Source organism: Pelodiscus sinensis, chromosome 11 (assembly GCF_049634645.1).
Source record: "Pelodiscus sinensis isolate JC-2024 chromosome 11, ASM4963464v1, whole genome shotgun sequence".
NCBI classification, from domain to species: domain Eukaryota; kingdom Metazoa; phylum Chordata; order Testudines; family Trionychidae; genus Pelodiscus; species Pelodiscus sinensis.
Genome location: NC_134721.1, coordinates 24,413,905 through 24,431,283, shown reverse-complemented (window position 1 = coordinate 24,431,283; position 17,379 = coordinate 24,413,905). Strand labels below are relative to the sequence as shown.

General features: G+C 42.5%; 1 protein-coding gene across 3 annotated transcripts in view; it reads right to left on the bottom strand.

Moving 5' to 3' along the window:
• Window positions 1–17,379, bottom strand: part of ABTB1 (ankyrin repeat and BTB domain containing 1) — a 55,082-nt gene that overhangs the window by 26,992 nt on the left and 10,711 nt on the right. For all 3 annotated transcript variants that reach the window (XM_075938800.1, XM_075938802.1, XM_075938801.1), the window contains 5 exons: window positions 15,373–15,517; window positions 12,345–12,504; window positions 11,227–11,272; window positions 9,957–10,073; window positions 1,275–1,390 (listed from right to left, as the gene is read on the bottom strand). In XM_075938800.1, the coding sequence (XP_075794915.1) occupies window positions 1,275–1,390; window positions 9,957–10,073; window positions 11,227–11,272; window positions 12,345–12,504; window positions 15,373–15,517 (584 nt within the window). The remainder of the gene's footprint in view (window positions 1–1,274; window positions 1,391–9,956; window positions 10,074–11,226; window positions 11,273–12,344; window positions 12,505–15,372; window positions 15,518–17,379) is intronic.

The following is a 17,379-nucleotide window of genomic DNA, read 5'->3' as shown; positions in this document are numbered from 1 at the left end:
CAGTTGTTATTTTTAAATAAGTGTATTTCTAGCCTCTATGGTTGTGGAGAAAAGCTTTAAAATGTGACCCAAGTGCATCCTTAAAGGCTCAGGCACCAGAAAAATAAATAAAAAAAAAATTAAGTTCGTTGTAAGTTGCATGATTTTTTAAGTGAATTTCATTTTATTAGGGGACCTTGCTCATTGTTTCTGAATGCTTAAGGTTTATACTTCTGGAATTCACTCTACATCACACCCCAGGCTTTTGATTTTTTCCAAGTACTTACTGATAAAGAAAAGCACAACAACAATATACAAAAAAGCAGCTTTCTGTTTTGATAGAGGGAACATCAATAGACAGGATTCCCTCTTTAAATCCCTCAGTACTTAGAATAACTGGATCACTAAGAGCCACCACAAAATACACTGATAGGTGTTGCTTAAGAAACCTAAGCCACCAACACACACAACAGGCTGCTTTGCTTCAGACATTTCCTTGAGCTCTGCCTCAGGAAGTTCTGTTCAGCACAAGAAAGCTTTGTACACAGTTCAGTTTCACAGTCCACAAGCATAGAGGCCGCTTTAAATGAACATGTTATTAGTATTACTACTCTATGTGAAGAAACTGGGACAGACATATTAAAGGTGCAACTATCAATATTACAGAGAAGAACAAAGGCAGGAAGAACTGGGCCCACCAGTATCTACCCTTCCAAAAACTAACATATCACTCCAGAAAGCGATTGTGTGGAATATACACAGCTGAGTCTAATGGGTAATCCTGACTCAAAGCTTCTCAGAAAAGTAACAAACCAACTTCCTGCCAGCACACGACAGGGGACAATTCTTAACTAGGGGAAGAGTTAAACTCGAACAGATAATCACAGTTAGGCATCCTATTCCGTCTATACATATCCAAAGATCATACAACTGTCACCAAAGAATTTTTTCCCCTTCTTCCATCCCAGGAATATATTCAACTAGAGGTTAAAACTTGTTCCTCTTGAAATCAACGAGATATTCTCATTGACTTGGATGAACCAGGGATCTGATTTCTACAAATCTCTGACAGAGGAATAATACTGCTGCAAGATGGAAACCAGGCCACCAGTTTATGACATCTGCAGCACTCCCTGTGCTATACGTGGCTTCAGTGTTGAAAGTCAGCTCATGCCACTTATACCAGCAAACAAGTGACCAAAAACCTATCCAAGAAAGTGAGCCTAAATGTGCGTGAACATACAGCTCTCCAGGTGGCTCAGTGGAGTGAGGGAAGAAATATAAACACTCCCTACCCGCAGTTCAGCCGGCAGGGCGCAGTCTGCTAGTAGAGCCAGATCCTCCTGCAGCCGGCAGTTACCTGGGGGCTCAATCGTCAGCACTTTCACACAGGTCCCTGGTTTGGAAGAGACTGGAAAAGGCAAAACAAAAACAACAAAACAAAAAATATAGCTGCCTAGAAAAAAATTAAATCTAAAAACTTTCCCTCTTATTAAAAAAAGATCACTGGGGAATGTTTGTTTTGTCTGTCTCCGAGTTTCCACTGAAATATAAAAACATGTCTTTTAGACAGGGAGAGAGACACATGTGCGCACCTGCTAGCAATGATCAGGGCTGTAACTACCACTGGGAGGAAAAAGAGGACACAGATTCCACCATTTCCCTTCTTACATCTCCACTTGCCCCTTGCTTCTTACATCTCCACTTGCCCCTTGCTTCCAGAAGATCAGTTATAGGTGTAGGGAACCTTTTTTGAATCAGGGGCTGCTGACCCACAGAAAAATCAGTTGGAGACTGCACACAAGCGAGAAGCAAAACAAAAACAAACAAACCCTCACTGACGTGGCCCCCAACTGAGACAAAGAAGGACATTTCCTACATTCCCCTTATACACTGGAGCCTTGGGGCCCCAGGCTGGTAGATTTTGTGTGCTCCAGGGCCCACAGGGAGATTTTAGGGGGCTGGATCACCAGCATGGGCTCCCCACTGCTGGGGGGAGCCCTGAGCTTCAGGAGCCAGATCCAGGCAAACTGGGGGCTGCATCCAGCCCTCGGGCCTTAGATTCCCAACCCCTGAATTACAGAGACCATGGTGAGGAAAGAGGGCAACCATGTGCCTGTTCTGTCCTCCTCTCTGCAACCCATCACTACAGACACACGATTGAGAACTGCCTTAGGGAAGCTGCTTCCCTGCCACTGGAGTCAGCCTTAGGTGACACTGTAATAACATACGATACATCCCTGCTGGGCAAGGGGGGGTGAAGCCTACTGAACAACAGACACACTCCCACACGTAGTCCCGGCCACTGGTGAATCCGCTACTTACTAATTTAGAGTGAAGTCTGGCTTATGCTTTCCCTCTGTTACTGCACCACTCTCCTGGCTCAGGTGCCAGCAGCGCTGCGGTGATTTAATGCCACAGGAAAGAGGATTTATATCTTAAGACTAGGTTTTCTGGGGCAGACACTGTCCTTTTCTATGCACAATGGGATCCCACATTGACTGGGGTCTCTAAGTGCTACCGCATAGTAAGTCTTAAATAGGAATGTCAAAGTGTAACCATGTACACGGTTCACTGATGAGCCTGGGCTCATTGGTTCATGTTCATGTTTGCACACAAGCTCCCAGGACACACAGGGAGTCATCTTAAATGCCAGCTCCCCACATACACCAGCTGCTGGAGAGCTAACTGCCGCCCTGCATGTAACCACTGACATTTTCAGCAGTTACATGATTACTTAATTACATGAGGCCTGGAAAGTTCCTTCTCAGTTAACCTCCTGGCTAGGAACCTCCTAGTTTCTGGTCTGGTCAGGATAGCTAGTCAGGCTAACACAAAGCAACACATTAAGTGCTCCCCATTTTAGGAAATATGGTATTCCCTTGATCCAAACCACACACAGGACTCCCAGACAACACTGTGTTGGGCATCTTATAGGCAAAGGCCTTAACAACTCAAGACTCAATTACAGGTGGTCTGAATTCCCTGCAGATGTTTAATTAAAAATCTCTCCTTTGCGCCTGGTCCAACTGCTTTGACCCTTTCGAAAGAGCTGCTTGCTGTACCTTTAAACGCCTTGTTCCACTGGAAAGAACAATGGACACATGTAGTGTTGTAGGTCTCTAGGAGAACAGGTAAAATTAAAGGTCTCAAGGTCTTTGCAACCTGTTTCAGGTACAGCTTTATAAGCACAGAGGGGAAGGAAAGGATTGAAAAAAGTTAGCAGCATTATCAAGGTGTGTACATGCATTACCTACTCCTGAGGGAATTCTGTACCACCATGGATGCACAGAATTCATGTTCCCCACAGATTTCTTTGCTTCCCCTCAGAAAAATGGCACTCTGACAGAGAAGCAAAAAGGAAAGATGCAAGAGCAGTCATGCACCAGTCCCTAGCAATTTCTACTCTAAGTCAAGATCAGCTGCTAGTCCCAGCTGGACTGGAGACAGAAGAGGACAGGACTTCCCCCCTCTCCCTGCAAGGAGTAGCTAGGGCTGTGTCTTACCCATTCCAGAAACCTCCCCTACCTGCATGAAGTTCAGCACCCTCCTCTGTTTCCTGCCCCCATCATTCCCCAGCTGCAGGAGAAGGCTCGCTGTATGGGAAGCTGTTCCCCCATCCATCCAACCCTCCTGTATCCAGACCTCCCATACCCAGACATCCTTGTCAAGCCTCACCTAGTACTTCTTGAACCTCCCTAGCCCTCCCATACCCAGACATCCCTGCCAAACCTCACCCAGTACTTCCAGAACCTCCGTAGCCCTCTCATACTTGAATCCCATCCCACTGAACCTCAGCCCCTGAATATGGACCCCCTCTCAGCACTCAAACCACTTCCACTGAGCTCCCTGCACTCAAACCCCCACTCTCATGAGCCCACCCCCCTGATTTACATCACCCAGAACCCCATGCCACTTACCCCGTTAGCTGAACTCACTCCCACTCCAGTAGCACCAAACCCCTCTGCTGAGCCTCAACCATCTTCTCCTGGAAGCTCCTGCAGAGTCTCAGTGCTTCTACATTTGGATCCCCCTCTTGACAAGCCCCCGTGCATTCAGATTCCCCCAACACACCCAGACCTCCTCATTGAGTTCCCTGCACCTAGAATGTCCCACCTAGAACCTTCTCATCCCACACCTTGATCGCAAACACTGTGCTGCTTCATACATGGATCCTGTCTGGTTGAGCATGGCGCAGAAAGGCAGGGGCCTAGCGTGTTTCTAGGGTAGGCCTGGACCTTGTGCTGAGTCAGGGATGGGTGCAGTCTCACTATTGAGTCTGTGGCCTGAGATGGAGGTTGCAGGATGATCTTCCACCTTCACCGCCATGTTGGAGCCTCTGTATTTATTTATTGATAAATAAAAGCTGCTGAATTTTAAAACACTGATTGCAGAATTATTAATTTTTTGGCACAGAATGCCCTCAGGAGTAATTACTATGTAATCTTATTATTGTCAGCTTTGTCTTTCTTTTCCTGTTCCTTTATGAATCTCATTTGCTGTCTTGAGTTCAATTTAAACAGGACTTTACCCGATTTTGTGAGCCTTTTAGCAGGGAAAGATTGTAAAATAAAGAACAGCCAGGAACATGAAAGTTGCTGCAATGAAATCTTATGGATTCCAATGGCAGCATAGTGAAAAAGAAGTTAACAACCAGTGATTAAAGAGTTAAACTGCATTGTACTGGGTGTTACAAAAGATTTTTGACAGGAATGATTCACTATATTAAAACCCCTCTCTTCTCAGGTGAATCACATCACCATGAGACCTCATTTTTCTTGACATTTTGCTCATCATTATATGGGCTTCATCAGATGACTCTATCAGGTGGTGGGCGAAATGAGACTGAGATGTGCCACAATATGAATCCACCACCCCCACCCTAAAGAAAGCTTTCCATCCATCAAGATGGCCACCATGACACCTGAAGTGGCTGAATATTCCAAATGGTTACTGGAAACTGTAGGACACATAAAAACCCAATCCACCCATTAAAGACATTATTGGCACTATAACCTATATAGAGAGAGGTGCACTAGAGAATGAGCTACGTAATTTCTATTTATACGACTGAATACTGATTCCCTTGTCTTCAGTAAACAACCATGCTTATTAGAGGGGCAGGACAGGTTTGGCATAGACCCAAGTCAAATTGACAAAACTGTCAGAACAGAATCTCCAGAATTACAGATCTACATAAGCAACTGAAAAAACCTGTCCTTGTCTCTTTAAGGCATGTCTTCACTGCAGAGTTAGTTCTGGCTCTTACTCAGGTGTTTCCTCTAATACCCCTGCTGTCCACACACAAAACCCTCTCACCCAAGTTTAGTGGTGCTTTCAGACTTGGCTTTCTGGCTTGACCGGGGCTGTAGGCAAAAACCAGAGAGGAACTTCCACAGAGGGTGGTAACCCACCCACTTTGTAAGGACAATGCAGACTAAAATCATTAGAGTGCCAACAGTCCTCCAATATCTTCCCCCCACAATTCTCTCCCCGCCCTACCAGATGTGCCTAGGCAGACAGTTCCACTATTCACTGGCAAAGAATCAGAGCGGCTCCTCTTCTTACCATATAGAGCCATGAAATATGCCCCCAGAAATTCTAATACTACACCAGTGAGGACACAGTACCTCTGGAACAGACTGTGTGGCTGTTATACCCAGCCTGGGCCAACTCAGATTCTTAGACATGAGCACCAATGAGCCCCATTAATACTGCTGTGAAGACATACAATTAGACTAGATTACTACCCATCTGTGGGAGACAGGATTACTGTGACTGCATGGCAATAACCATTACTTCTAAGAGTGCCTTTCATCAGAGGCTCTCAAAGCACTTCCCACCCATTAACCCTTGAGTAACACAGTGGTCTTGTCCAGACTAGGACACAAGGTTTGTTAGAGCATGTTCATGCTTTTTTACCCTATTGTAGATAAGGCTAGAAAGAACTCTGTGCTAGTTAAAAGCAGAAGTTGTGTATATAATAGCGTTAAACCTATATTTTGTGTGAGTCAACCTACCTATCCCATCCAAGAGACATTTGGGACGATCAAGAGAGATTAAAAGGTTCAAAAAGAGAAACTATCTGAAGCTCCCTTTTAAATGAAGAACTCAGATACCATGGCAAAGGGCACACTATAAAAAGAGGAAGACAGAGGAGACCAAGAAATCCTTCCCTTACACACAAGGTTCATGCCACATCATATGTGCCTATTTAGAGGGATCAGCCAAGAAACATGGCAGACTCAAAGGAAAGTTTCCATACCTTAGGTTCTTCAAAACATCTACACACTTTCATAGGAACCTGAAAAAAATCTCTCACGATGCTCACACCACAAAGAGTGGGATTTGGAAGATAGCACAATGTGTACAGATCAATCCTGACAATGCATATTTCATTTTTTTCTTTCCAAAAGGATGAAAAAGACAAGATAGGAGAGACAACAAAAAATATTGTTGGCAGCAGGCAAGCAGGAGGGTCCAGCATCTGATGTTGTGAAATGCAAGAAATGCAGGGAATTCAGAAAAGAGCAACACAAATAATAAGAGGAGCTGGAGAAACTTATCTAGAAAGGAAGCTTAAATTAAGCAAATCCACGTGCAGTTCAGCTAAAGAAAAATAGGAAAGCATGCTAACCTCCTGTATATACTTGGCAGGTACAAGCACCCAGGAGGCACAATAAACATATAAGGCAAGCTAAGGAAGCGTAATAGTTATGAAATGAAGCAAACAAATGTAGATTGGTGGATTTGGGAGGATTTCCTAAGAGTAGTAGAATCGTCTCAAGAGAAGACACTCGAATATTTAAAAAAGGTAAGGCAAAGCACTGACAAGTACATCACAGGGAATATTCCTGCAGTGCCAGGAGGGAATAGACTGTTTAGTCATTAAACCCCCTTCTGGCACAGTCCATCACTATCTGCTTCATAATCTGTATTTGCTCTTCACTTGCTTCATAATTCTTTGTAGTCTTTACTAATACACCATTGGTGTAGCTTGGTTGAAGAAATCTTTCCTAGATCATGCAATACATGGACATCTGCACTCCACATGCACTTTTATAGTGCTGTATGTAGCCACTGTCACTGGCACATTGGATCAAGGACTTGAAGACGGAAAACAGGTGTTCAGAAACCCTGATCTGAATTCTTGTGCTTTGCAACATACAGAAAGTGTTCCTGAACTGTTTTTTTTAAAATGCCTCCAGCTCCATAACAAGGATTATGTCTTAATTTGGACAAACCTTGTCTTAATTCTTCCCAATAGAGTAACAGGTATTTACATCCAGAGCATACAGAAAGGGGAAATATGGAAGTAATTACACTCAGCATGGCAGATGGTAGATATAATGGAAGACAGTTCCTGCTGAGGCGTGTATGGGGGGTGTTAATATTCCTTCCACAAAAGCAAGATACAAGGTGCTTTAGAAATACGGATTAGACTTAGATAATGAGACTAAAGAGAAGTGTCTGCCATGCAATTACCCCCTGGAACTGACCTTGGCTACAGTGTGCATTATTACTTACATTAAACATTTTGGATCTATATTTTGGATCTATTTTTGAACCAGAGATAGTGACACTGGACCCTGACCAATGCAATTAGACAAGATACCCAAGCCTGAATCAGTTGCCTATTTCATAGAAATCTGAGCAGGAATTTCTAATATGCAATAGGGAACAATAATCTTTGGCAAGTAAAGGACATCATATGACCAAACATGTCTTTCCCATCCCTTAATTTCTATACTTTCATGTTAATTCTCTCCTGGAGATTCAACACTAGTTTCCCTGGTTCACCTATAACATGTCTGATTTGCGAGTCAAACATTTAATGTCACCAACCACAACAATGTCAATTCACCTCAGTCCTGCTCTGCCACAAACATACAACTCGATCACTTATATCAGTGCTTTGCAAACATTGGCTAAACTTGTGAAATAAAATCATCACCACCATCTCCATTTTACAGAGCAGAACACAGAAGTTAAAGCGATTTACCCAGTGCCATACAGGAAGCTTGCAAGAGGGTAGGATTAGAACCTACATCCAACTCCCATGCAAATTTGCTACTGCTATGAGGCAATGTTTCCTTGTTCCTCTATTCCTGGGACCCAAAGCCTCAATGCTACTTGCAGTAATTTTTTTTTTATTTCTGTCCTGGACCTTATCAGTAGATGCTGCAATTATGCCAAAGTGCATGATGGTTTCAAAATATATACAAACTAACACACATAGACCACCTTACCCTTATTTAATTGGCAGCCTGATAACAGATTGAAACATGTGGTTTTGGAGAAGAATGGTCACTGTACCAATAACTGTATCATCATAAGTCTCCCATCCAGTGACTCGCTGAAGCAATTTGGTATTACAAAATGCCATACATCGTAACACATTTTTTGTTATTTGACTGCTTTACTATTTTATTTTTTCTTAAGGGTATTGGCCACAGCCTTTAGTTTTCCAGCATTGCATTAGTATGTAAAGTGGAACCTTCTGCCACTCCTTAAAAGTAGCAAAACAATTCTTTCTTAATGTGTTTAAATATTTTTTGTGTACACACACATATAAATAGGGGGAAAATGCAAGATCTGTGATGCAGCTATAGAGCTAACTTTGGGGGACGACTGTCACTCCACCCTTCATATGTTGATAAACTATGTAATAATACAAATCTGCAAAATTGGAACCAACAATAAAGTGAAAATATGAGCAGCTACAACAACCTCACCTCTTGTATCAGAGAAAGGACATGATAAGATTAAAACCTACGAGCCTGATTCTCTGCTCACTTCAGAAGTAAATCAAAGGATTTACAATAGAACATAAATGAGGGAGATTCAGAGACTGATTTCCAATTACTAGTTTCCTTACCAGTTTACTCATTAAGCTACTTCATCTGAAAGCAGTTAGTCATTTTCTAAATTTATCTTACTTAGCCATTTTTATGCTGGTAGAAGACTAGAACTCCACCTGCTGGTTCTATGTAATGGCCCAATGCAGCTGTGTTTGGATCATGAACACTCCAGGAGAATGTTCAAAAAATACACAACTGTTTATATTTTTTAAAATACATGCAAAGTATTTTTCATATTAAATTGTGTGCCTGTATGTGTGTCCCCACACACAAAACACATTGGCTGTGTCTAGACTGGCAAGTTTTTCCGGAAAAACTTGCCAGCTGTCTACACTGGCCACTCGAATTTCCGGAAAAGCACTGACGATCTCATGTAAAATCATCAGTGCTTTTCCGGAAAAACTATGCTGCTCCTGTTTGGGCAAAAGTCTTTTTCCAAAAGACTTTTGCGCAAAAGGGCCAGTGTAGACAGTATAGTACTGTTTTCCGCAAAAAAGCCCTGATCGTGAAAAAGGCGATTGGGGCTTTTTTGTGGAAAACCGCGTCTAGATTGGCCACGGATGCTTCTCTGCAAAAAGTGCTTTTGCGGAAAAGCATCCCGCCAATCTAGACGTGCTTTTCCGAAAATGCTTTTAATGGAAAACTTTTCCGTTAAAAGCATTTTCAGAAAATCATGCCAGTGTAGACGTAGCGCTTGAGTCTAAATTGTCTGACTATTCCAGTGTTAAGATCAGGTATTTCTAACATGTAAAAGAACACATGAACCACCACTACAACCTTCTAGCTGATTACAGACACTTTGGAATATGCTCCTCAGTACTCTATTACTGTTGCTGAACTACTCAATTAAGCTTTGCTCCAATCATCCCCATTACTATGATATGCACTTGCTCACTATTCAGGCACAGAGTATATAGAAATGATTCACAGAGTCTCCAGGTGAAAGACCTATTCTGCTAACAGCTGTGCACAGAACTACTCAGGTCCCCCCCCCCCCATTAGTGTGAGTGCCACAGGTGCCCCATTGGTAGAACGTCCCTTGTCATGATTTCCCCACCCACTCCAAAAGGAAAAACAAACTTCATGAAGAGAAGTAGCCATTAAGGGGGAACTCACCAAATTCATAGACCTTTTTACACTTGGTCTCCAAATCCTCGATGAGATCCTGAAGCCGACACTGCTTGGCCAATCTCTTACAATCATTCACATATTCTACATCAATGTCTAGACGACCTGCCAAAGAGAAACCCAAGTTTCTTTCAGCCTCACATTAGTTACTGACTTAAGTATAAACATGGCTGATCTACGGACAAGGGACTGGAGGTACTGAAGGACTGCTAACAGGCTATGCAGTCTCACCTCTGGATCACTGGTATGAACATCACTCAAGTAGGCAAGTGTCATTACAACAGTGCACATTACTCTGCTGATTGGCTGGACCAAATGTGGTGAATATCAGTTCAGGTCTGCACTCTTCAGTTGCCCACAGTGCAGCTGGACCCTCATTTGGCACTGTCAGCAAAGAGGTCAAAAACTGAGAGGCTCTTGAGACAAAATTTCACTTTCACTGGAAGAACAGAGAGAAGGGGCAGAGCAGTGGTAGCTCGTATTGCTGCTGCCATCCTGTTTTGGCATGAGAAAGGAATTGGGTGTGAAGGGCTGTCAATCCAGCAAATTTCAGAAGCACCGAGTTTACTAAAAAGCCTTTTAGAGAGAGCACTGAGGAAAGCTAACCCTAAGGAGAAAAGCTGTTACTGTTTTCTGGCAAAGAAATTCAGGTGGCTTTTAGTAACATTTCCCTTACAATACATATTGAAAGTTAACTTAGGGCGCCCTCCAATGGTCTGAGGGAATAATGCACTTGCATTCCTTACTACAGAATATTTGGTAAAGGATGGCTGAAGATTTAAGAACTACTTCTGCTGGGAACAACAGTAACAAGTTGTAGTCAAACCATTCAGCAGTCTGACGCAGGGCTGCCTGCTTTGAAATGTTTCTAAATCAGGGTACACAGGGAATAAATCCTCTGCTCAATTTAGGAAATCATCTCCTTAGCTGGCATGTGTATTTTTATTATCCTAGAGAAGGTACATTTCCCACATCTGTGCACTCAACCAAAGTTGATTTTTATTGACTCCCCCGTTACTGGAAGACCCACAAATGGCAAGAGGTATGAATATGCATTTACAACCAGCTTTCAATAACAACACAGAATTGCTCATAGTCCTCATATCTGCCAGATGACAGAGACTGTGTCTAAGCCACGATTATCCTCCCACCCAAACAAGCTTGTCTAGAAGCCATGCCACCCAAACAGTGCCATGGCAAAGAGGTGCTGACTACTGCAATCCACCATACATGCACATGTCAGGCAGCAGCAACATACCTGTATAAAGATACTGCAAGAGGGAGCCAAAGGCTGCTGGGTTGATCTAAAATAAGACACGAAAAGGTCACCTATAAAAAGCGCACACGGTTATCCAAGGACCATGAAACATCAACACAGATATATATGACTTAACTAAACTGATTGTACATTGCAAAATAAGTTAAAGGTCAGGGAGTTATATTCAAGAAAAGGACTCCAAAATACATGGGAAGTAAGTGGGGGTGGCTCCTTTGAGGAAACTTCAGCTAGTGCAATCAGATTATTGTACTTACACACACCATTGCCCTGCTCCCTCACATAACTAGTATTCCCACTCCACCCAGTTTACACGGTTATGTAAATAGATTAACTTTTTGGTTTAACCAACCCTGCCTTATGTTACACACCAGAGAATGAGTAATATTGCAGGGATAGATACAGAAATATGTGCTACAGAGTTGGCAGGTAACAAAAAGATCACAGTTCACATCTAAGGCGGCAGCTACAGTAGAAGTACTATCACAACAAGTAATCCATCAGTCCCCACATTCGCAGCCCTCCAAGCTAAAGAGGAACCCAAGTTACAGCCTAAAGAGCAACAACGATGGAAGGTGATGAAAACGAGAGGCGTCCCGAGAAAGAGGAAGGATGTTTGCACCAGGCAGCCGAACCACTGAAACATATGCTGAAGAGTGTTGGTAAATGACAAGCAAAATCCACTTACGGCCTATTGAGTCCTTAGTCTCTCTGCTGAGGCAACAAGTGGGAGACAATTAGTGCCAATTACAGTAGTGATTTCTGTGGTGTGGACCACCTGTCTAGTGGGAATTAGACAAAGGCTCAACTCATTTCACACAAGGATCACCAAACAGCTGGCAGATGGTAACAGCTCTTTTATTCCAGACCTGAACTGAATTTGAACCAATAACAGAAGTGAAATGAGAGGAATCTGACAGCCACAGCTTTTAATATATCAGAGTAAGAAGCCATTTTAGTGCGTTCTAGAACTCTTCTGTGTTATGGAAGGTGTCAACTATTGAAATTAGCCCTGAAACTTCCTTTTCAACTTCATTTTCCATAGACAGAAAATACCTAAGACGTGGGGAGAAAAAACCCTGAAGAGCAGTTCTCCTCACCAGTGGGTGCTTTAATGCTATCATGTTCTTCCCTTTCCACTTGGTCTCAAACATTTCCGCGAAGTACGCGCTGCGGGCACTAAGGATGCAGCGGTGCGCACAGAAGGATTTCCCGTGGACAATGAAGACAATGTCGCTTTGGTAACCCTGTTCCAGAAGCCTGGAAGGGAAAAAACAAAGTTGGTTGCACAGAATGAGGAAAGAGAAAAGTGAAGGAAGAGAGGGCAGAAAAAGGCAACTTGTAAACATCTTGCTCCTTCAGGTGACACTGTCAAGATAAAGAGCGTTGCTGTCTTTTTTCTACATGGCCCTCAATATCACAGAATGTAAGTGATTCACAATATGTAAGGAATTATCCATACAACATCCCCTCCAGGATGTCATTATCCCAATTACAGATGGAAAACTGAGGCACAGAGAGGCAAAGAGGTTGGCAAAGGCCAGATAGGACTCTAATCCATTGTACTGTCCTTGATGTTGTTATGTCACCTAAGTAAAAATGAAAGACTTTAGAAGTGAATGAATTTACTTTTCAGAAATTACAATTTTAACTTTAGCTTCATTTGAAAAATGAACATCAGAGCAAAGCCAGTTTCACCGTGGCTCTAATGAATTAGCTCAACAATTCAACATCTGAGACATTTAAACTTTTCAAAACTACTTACCTGAGAAGATTTGTTTACAAAAACAAGCAATCTGTTTCCCTGTAGCTTTTCCCTGCAGGGTTAAAAAGGGAAACTATTGGGGCAAATTCCCAGTTCCCACTAGGAATCCTTTGTTTCCAGATTTGCAAGTCTATTAAAATCTATTTTAGATCAGTTTTAGACATATTTATGGCTCCTTTGAGCCTTGTGTAACTGGATTCATGGTAACTAAAGTAACATAAGATGACCCATTAAAAGATGTTTGCAAATTCTTTTTATGTTCTGTAAAGAATGCAGCATACAGTGAACATGACAGTGCAGTATGAAGATCTTATCAGCTGTTTGGGATGTGAGATTCACTTGCTGAGTGCTCATTCCCCCCACAAACATGACCACCCTAAGCTTCTGCTGACTAAGCATGTATGGCACAGTTCATTATTATATAGTCCCTAATCTTTTTGTAATTAGAGAAATGGGAGTACAAGTGCACTAGTAAACTTTTAGTGTGTAGCAGAAGGGTACATGCAGACACTTAGGCCAAGTCTACACTACGTGAGAAAGTCGAGCTAAGATACGCAACTCCAGCTCTAAGAATAGGGTAGCTGAAGACAATGTATCTTAAGTGGAATTTCTAGAGCATCCCCACTGTGGGTGGCTTATGGGGGAAACTCTCCTGTCAACCTCCCTTATTCCTCATGATCCCTTGGAATATCGGGGTCAAAGAGGTACCATCAGCAGTCGATTTAGTGGGTCCTTACTAGATCCATTAAATCAAACCCTGGAAGATTGATCTCCAAAGTGCTGATCTTGGGGTAACTGTAAACCTGGCCTAAGGCTATATCTACACTATGAGCTGGGGGAGGGGTGATGCCCAGCTTGCAAGGATTTACTTTTGCTAGCTCTATTTCTAGTTTGCTAGCTCACATGAGAAGTATAGCTGCAGTACCACACACAGGGGTAAGAAGTGGCACTCTGAGTACTAACCCTCCTGATTTTCGCAGCCCAACTGGAGACACCATCAAGGAGACAGATTTTCAGGAAGTGCTTAGCATCTTCTGTCTGAAAATTAAGAGACCGCAAGTTGGGCACCCCCAAAATAAGGCACACGTAATCATTGATCTCTAGTGAAATTTGGCCTTAGTGCCGCAGCAGATTAAGGGCAAAACTTAAATTCATCTGAAATGTCGTTCCTTGGCAATCTGATGAAAACACATTTTGATTTGCCAGCCAAGGGTTCAAAAGTGTACGCTGTAATTGTCACGTTTTTACTATGCCCTTTCAACATTCCACTGGCCCTGCATCTGTGCGTGCATGCAAGCTGAAGGAAGTTCCCAGATGTATGTGGTGAATTATCCATTAAGGTATGTGTCAAACAGGAGCTGCTAAGGGGAGTCTGACGTACCTGAAGAGTGCGGAAAGGGTTAAGCAACTGGAGATGCACCTAGGGAGGGGGTTCAGGCAGTCACCCAACAAGAATGCAGATCGGAATTTCAAATCAGGAAAGAGGGGTTTTTCTTTCTCTCTTCATTTGAAATCAGAGCAGTTTCTCCCAAGTATTGAAGGAGATGGGCTCTCTCTCCAAGAATGGACTTCTTGAAATGTGTAAATAGGGAAAAGTTTAGATAGTCCATCAGGGTTTATTGTTTTCCTTGTTCAGGGGGTTTGAAAATCATATCTGAGCTGGCCAATTGTTTTTCTCCTTTGTCACTAAGGATTACAGCCCAGGGATTTTCCCCGCGTCTATGTCACTTCATAGTTATCTAACACCTAGTCATTTACTATGCTTACAACAATAGTTTTGTTTTGATAATAAAAGAGTTTTTCTTTGTGTTTTGATTAACTGGCATTGGTTGATTGTTGCATCCTGAAGTTTACGTGCCTAGTTACCCAGGCAGAGTCCATTGTTCTGTGCCGATTCCCTCTGTTTTCAAACACCAAGAAAAACAGAAGTTGGGAGTAGGGGAAAGAGCTTTACTTTAGGAAGGAGATTCCCAAGTGATCTCTTCTCTGGAAAAGGGTTTATTTTATATTTTCTTTTAGTCACTTGGGTGTGGCAGCAAGAAAATCAGTCAGTGTCTTTTTGGATCTCAGGGGGACTGAGATGGAACAAGTTTGTCTCTGGGAGTCATAGAGACAGGTTTTACAGAGTTTATTCTACTAGCTGGCCCCCCATCTCTGCACTCGGAGTGACAGGTTGAGGAACTGAGCCATGAGTACGTTTGAAGCTTTGCTTAATTTGACCAGGTATGTGAAAGCGTGTACAGAATGAGGCAGGGCACTGATCACCCTGCAAATAGTTTAACCCTGAATGGCACATTCAAGTAACCTAGCTGACATCCAGTCTGGGATTCTGAAATGTGCTGATGAGCTGCTACATCACTTACCGCTGCAAGAAGACATCGTAATAATCTCTCTTCATGCACTTCGCTGTGATCTGCTTGTATTCCTTCAACACACGTCGGATGGCATCACTCAAAGCCCCATACAAACAACGCTCCCCATCAAAGGTGTTTGCTTCACATTTTGCACCTGCAAAATGGCAATAGGCGTTACATGGCAAGACAGACATAGCACTAGAAGATGGCTCCCTCACTGAATGTCTGTGTCTAGACTGGCAAGTTTTTCCGCAAAAGCAGTTGCTTTTGCGGAAAAACTTGCCGGCTGTCTACACTGGCCGCTTGAATTTCCGCAAGAACACTGACTTCCTACTGTCTGAAATCAGTGCTTCTTGCGGAAATATTATGCTGCTCCCATTTGGGCAAAAGTCCTTTTGCGCAAAGCTTTTGCACAAAAGGGCCAGTGTAGACAGCTCAGATTTGTTTTGCGCAAAAAAGCCCCGATCGCGAAAATAGCTCCTTCATGAATAAGCCAGGGCATGTATGTTCCTTTAATCTTATCATCTGTGACAGGAGGATCTAGGCCTAAAACCTGGCATAAATCCAACAGCATTCAAGATTAAGAAACTCACTGTACGCATGATGCTATTAGCCACAAGATTCTGAGAACAATTTTCCATTCCAGTCTGATCATTCTAGTAGTCCTCCTCTGTGCCTGTTCCAGTTTATAATCATCTTTCTTAAATACGAGAGACCAGAATTGCATACAGTATTCCAGAGGAAGTATAATGGTACTGTACTAACATTTCCCTATCTCTACCGGAAATACCTTGCCTGATGAATCCTAGGACTACATTAGCCTTTTTTCATGGCCACATCATCCTGAAAGCTCATAGTCATCCACTGATTGACCAATATGCCCAGGTCTTTCTCCTCCTTTGACATTACCAACTGATCAGTTTCCAGCGTATAGCAAAAAATCTTGTTGTTAGTCCCTAAATGCATGACCTGGTACTTTTCATTATTATATTTCATCCCATTTCTATATTCCATTTTATATGGTCATCCAGATCACCATCCAGCCTCCTGCATATTGATAATACCTCCCAACTTTGTGTCATTTGGCAAATTTTCTTCACATGCTCTCACTTCTTGTGCAAAAGTCATTAATAAAAATGCTAAATGCTAAGATTGGTCCTAAGACGAATATCTGAGGAACTCCACTAGTAACCTCCTTCCAGCCTGACAGTTCAACTTCAGAATATTTAGCCATTTCCTTATCCACCTTCTCCAGTTTAAATAATAATTTCCCACATGGACTGTATCAAATGTCCTATGGACATCCAGGTAGATTAAATCTACTGCATTTCCTTTGTCTAAAAAATCAGTTACCTTTTCCAGCAAGGAGATCAGGTTGGTTTAGTACAATCTACTTTTTTAAAACCATGTTGTGTTTTATCCCAATTACCATTCACCTCTAGGTCCTTAATGACTTTCTCTTTAAAATTTGCTCTAAGACTTTGCATACAACTGAGGTCAAACTAACAGGCATATAGTTTCCTGTTTCATCCCCCCCCCTTAAAAAAAGAGACTATATTAGCAATTCTCTAATCATAGTGTGCAGTCCACAAGTATAAAGATTCACTAAAAATCCTTGCCATCGGGCTTGCAACTTCATGTGCCAGATCCTGATAATCTGGGCCCCCTGATTGAGTCCCATTAAGTTGTTTGAGTTTGACTTCCACCTTGGATGTGGTCATTTCTAACTCCCTATTCTCTCTGTCATTAGCCACCAGGACACTGCCTTTCAGCTCTTCATTAGCGTCATTAAAAAACTAAAACAAACTGTTTAGGTATTGAACCATAGGCAGATAATCTTTAATCTCCACCCCGCCCCATCCTCAATGCTTAGAGATCCCACTTCTTTTCTTATTTCTAGAACCTTTTGCTATTGTTTCAATTCCCTTTGCAAGGTCAAACTCTGCTTGGCTTTAGACAGCTCTCACTTTAGCCTTATACTTGCAGTTTCCCCTGCTTTTGACATTCGCATTTTCA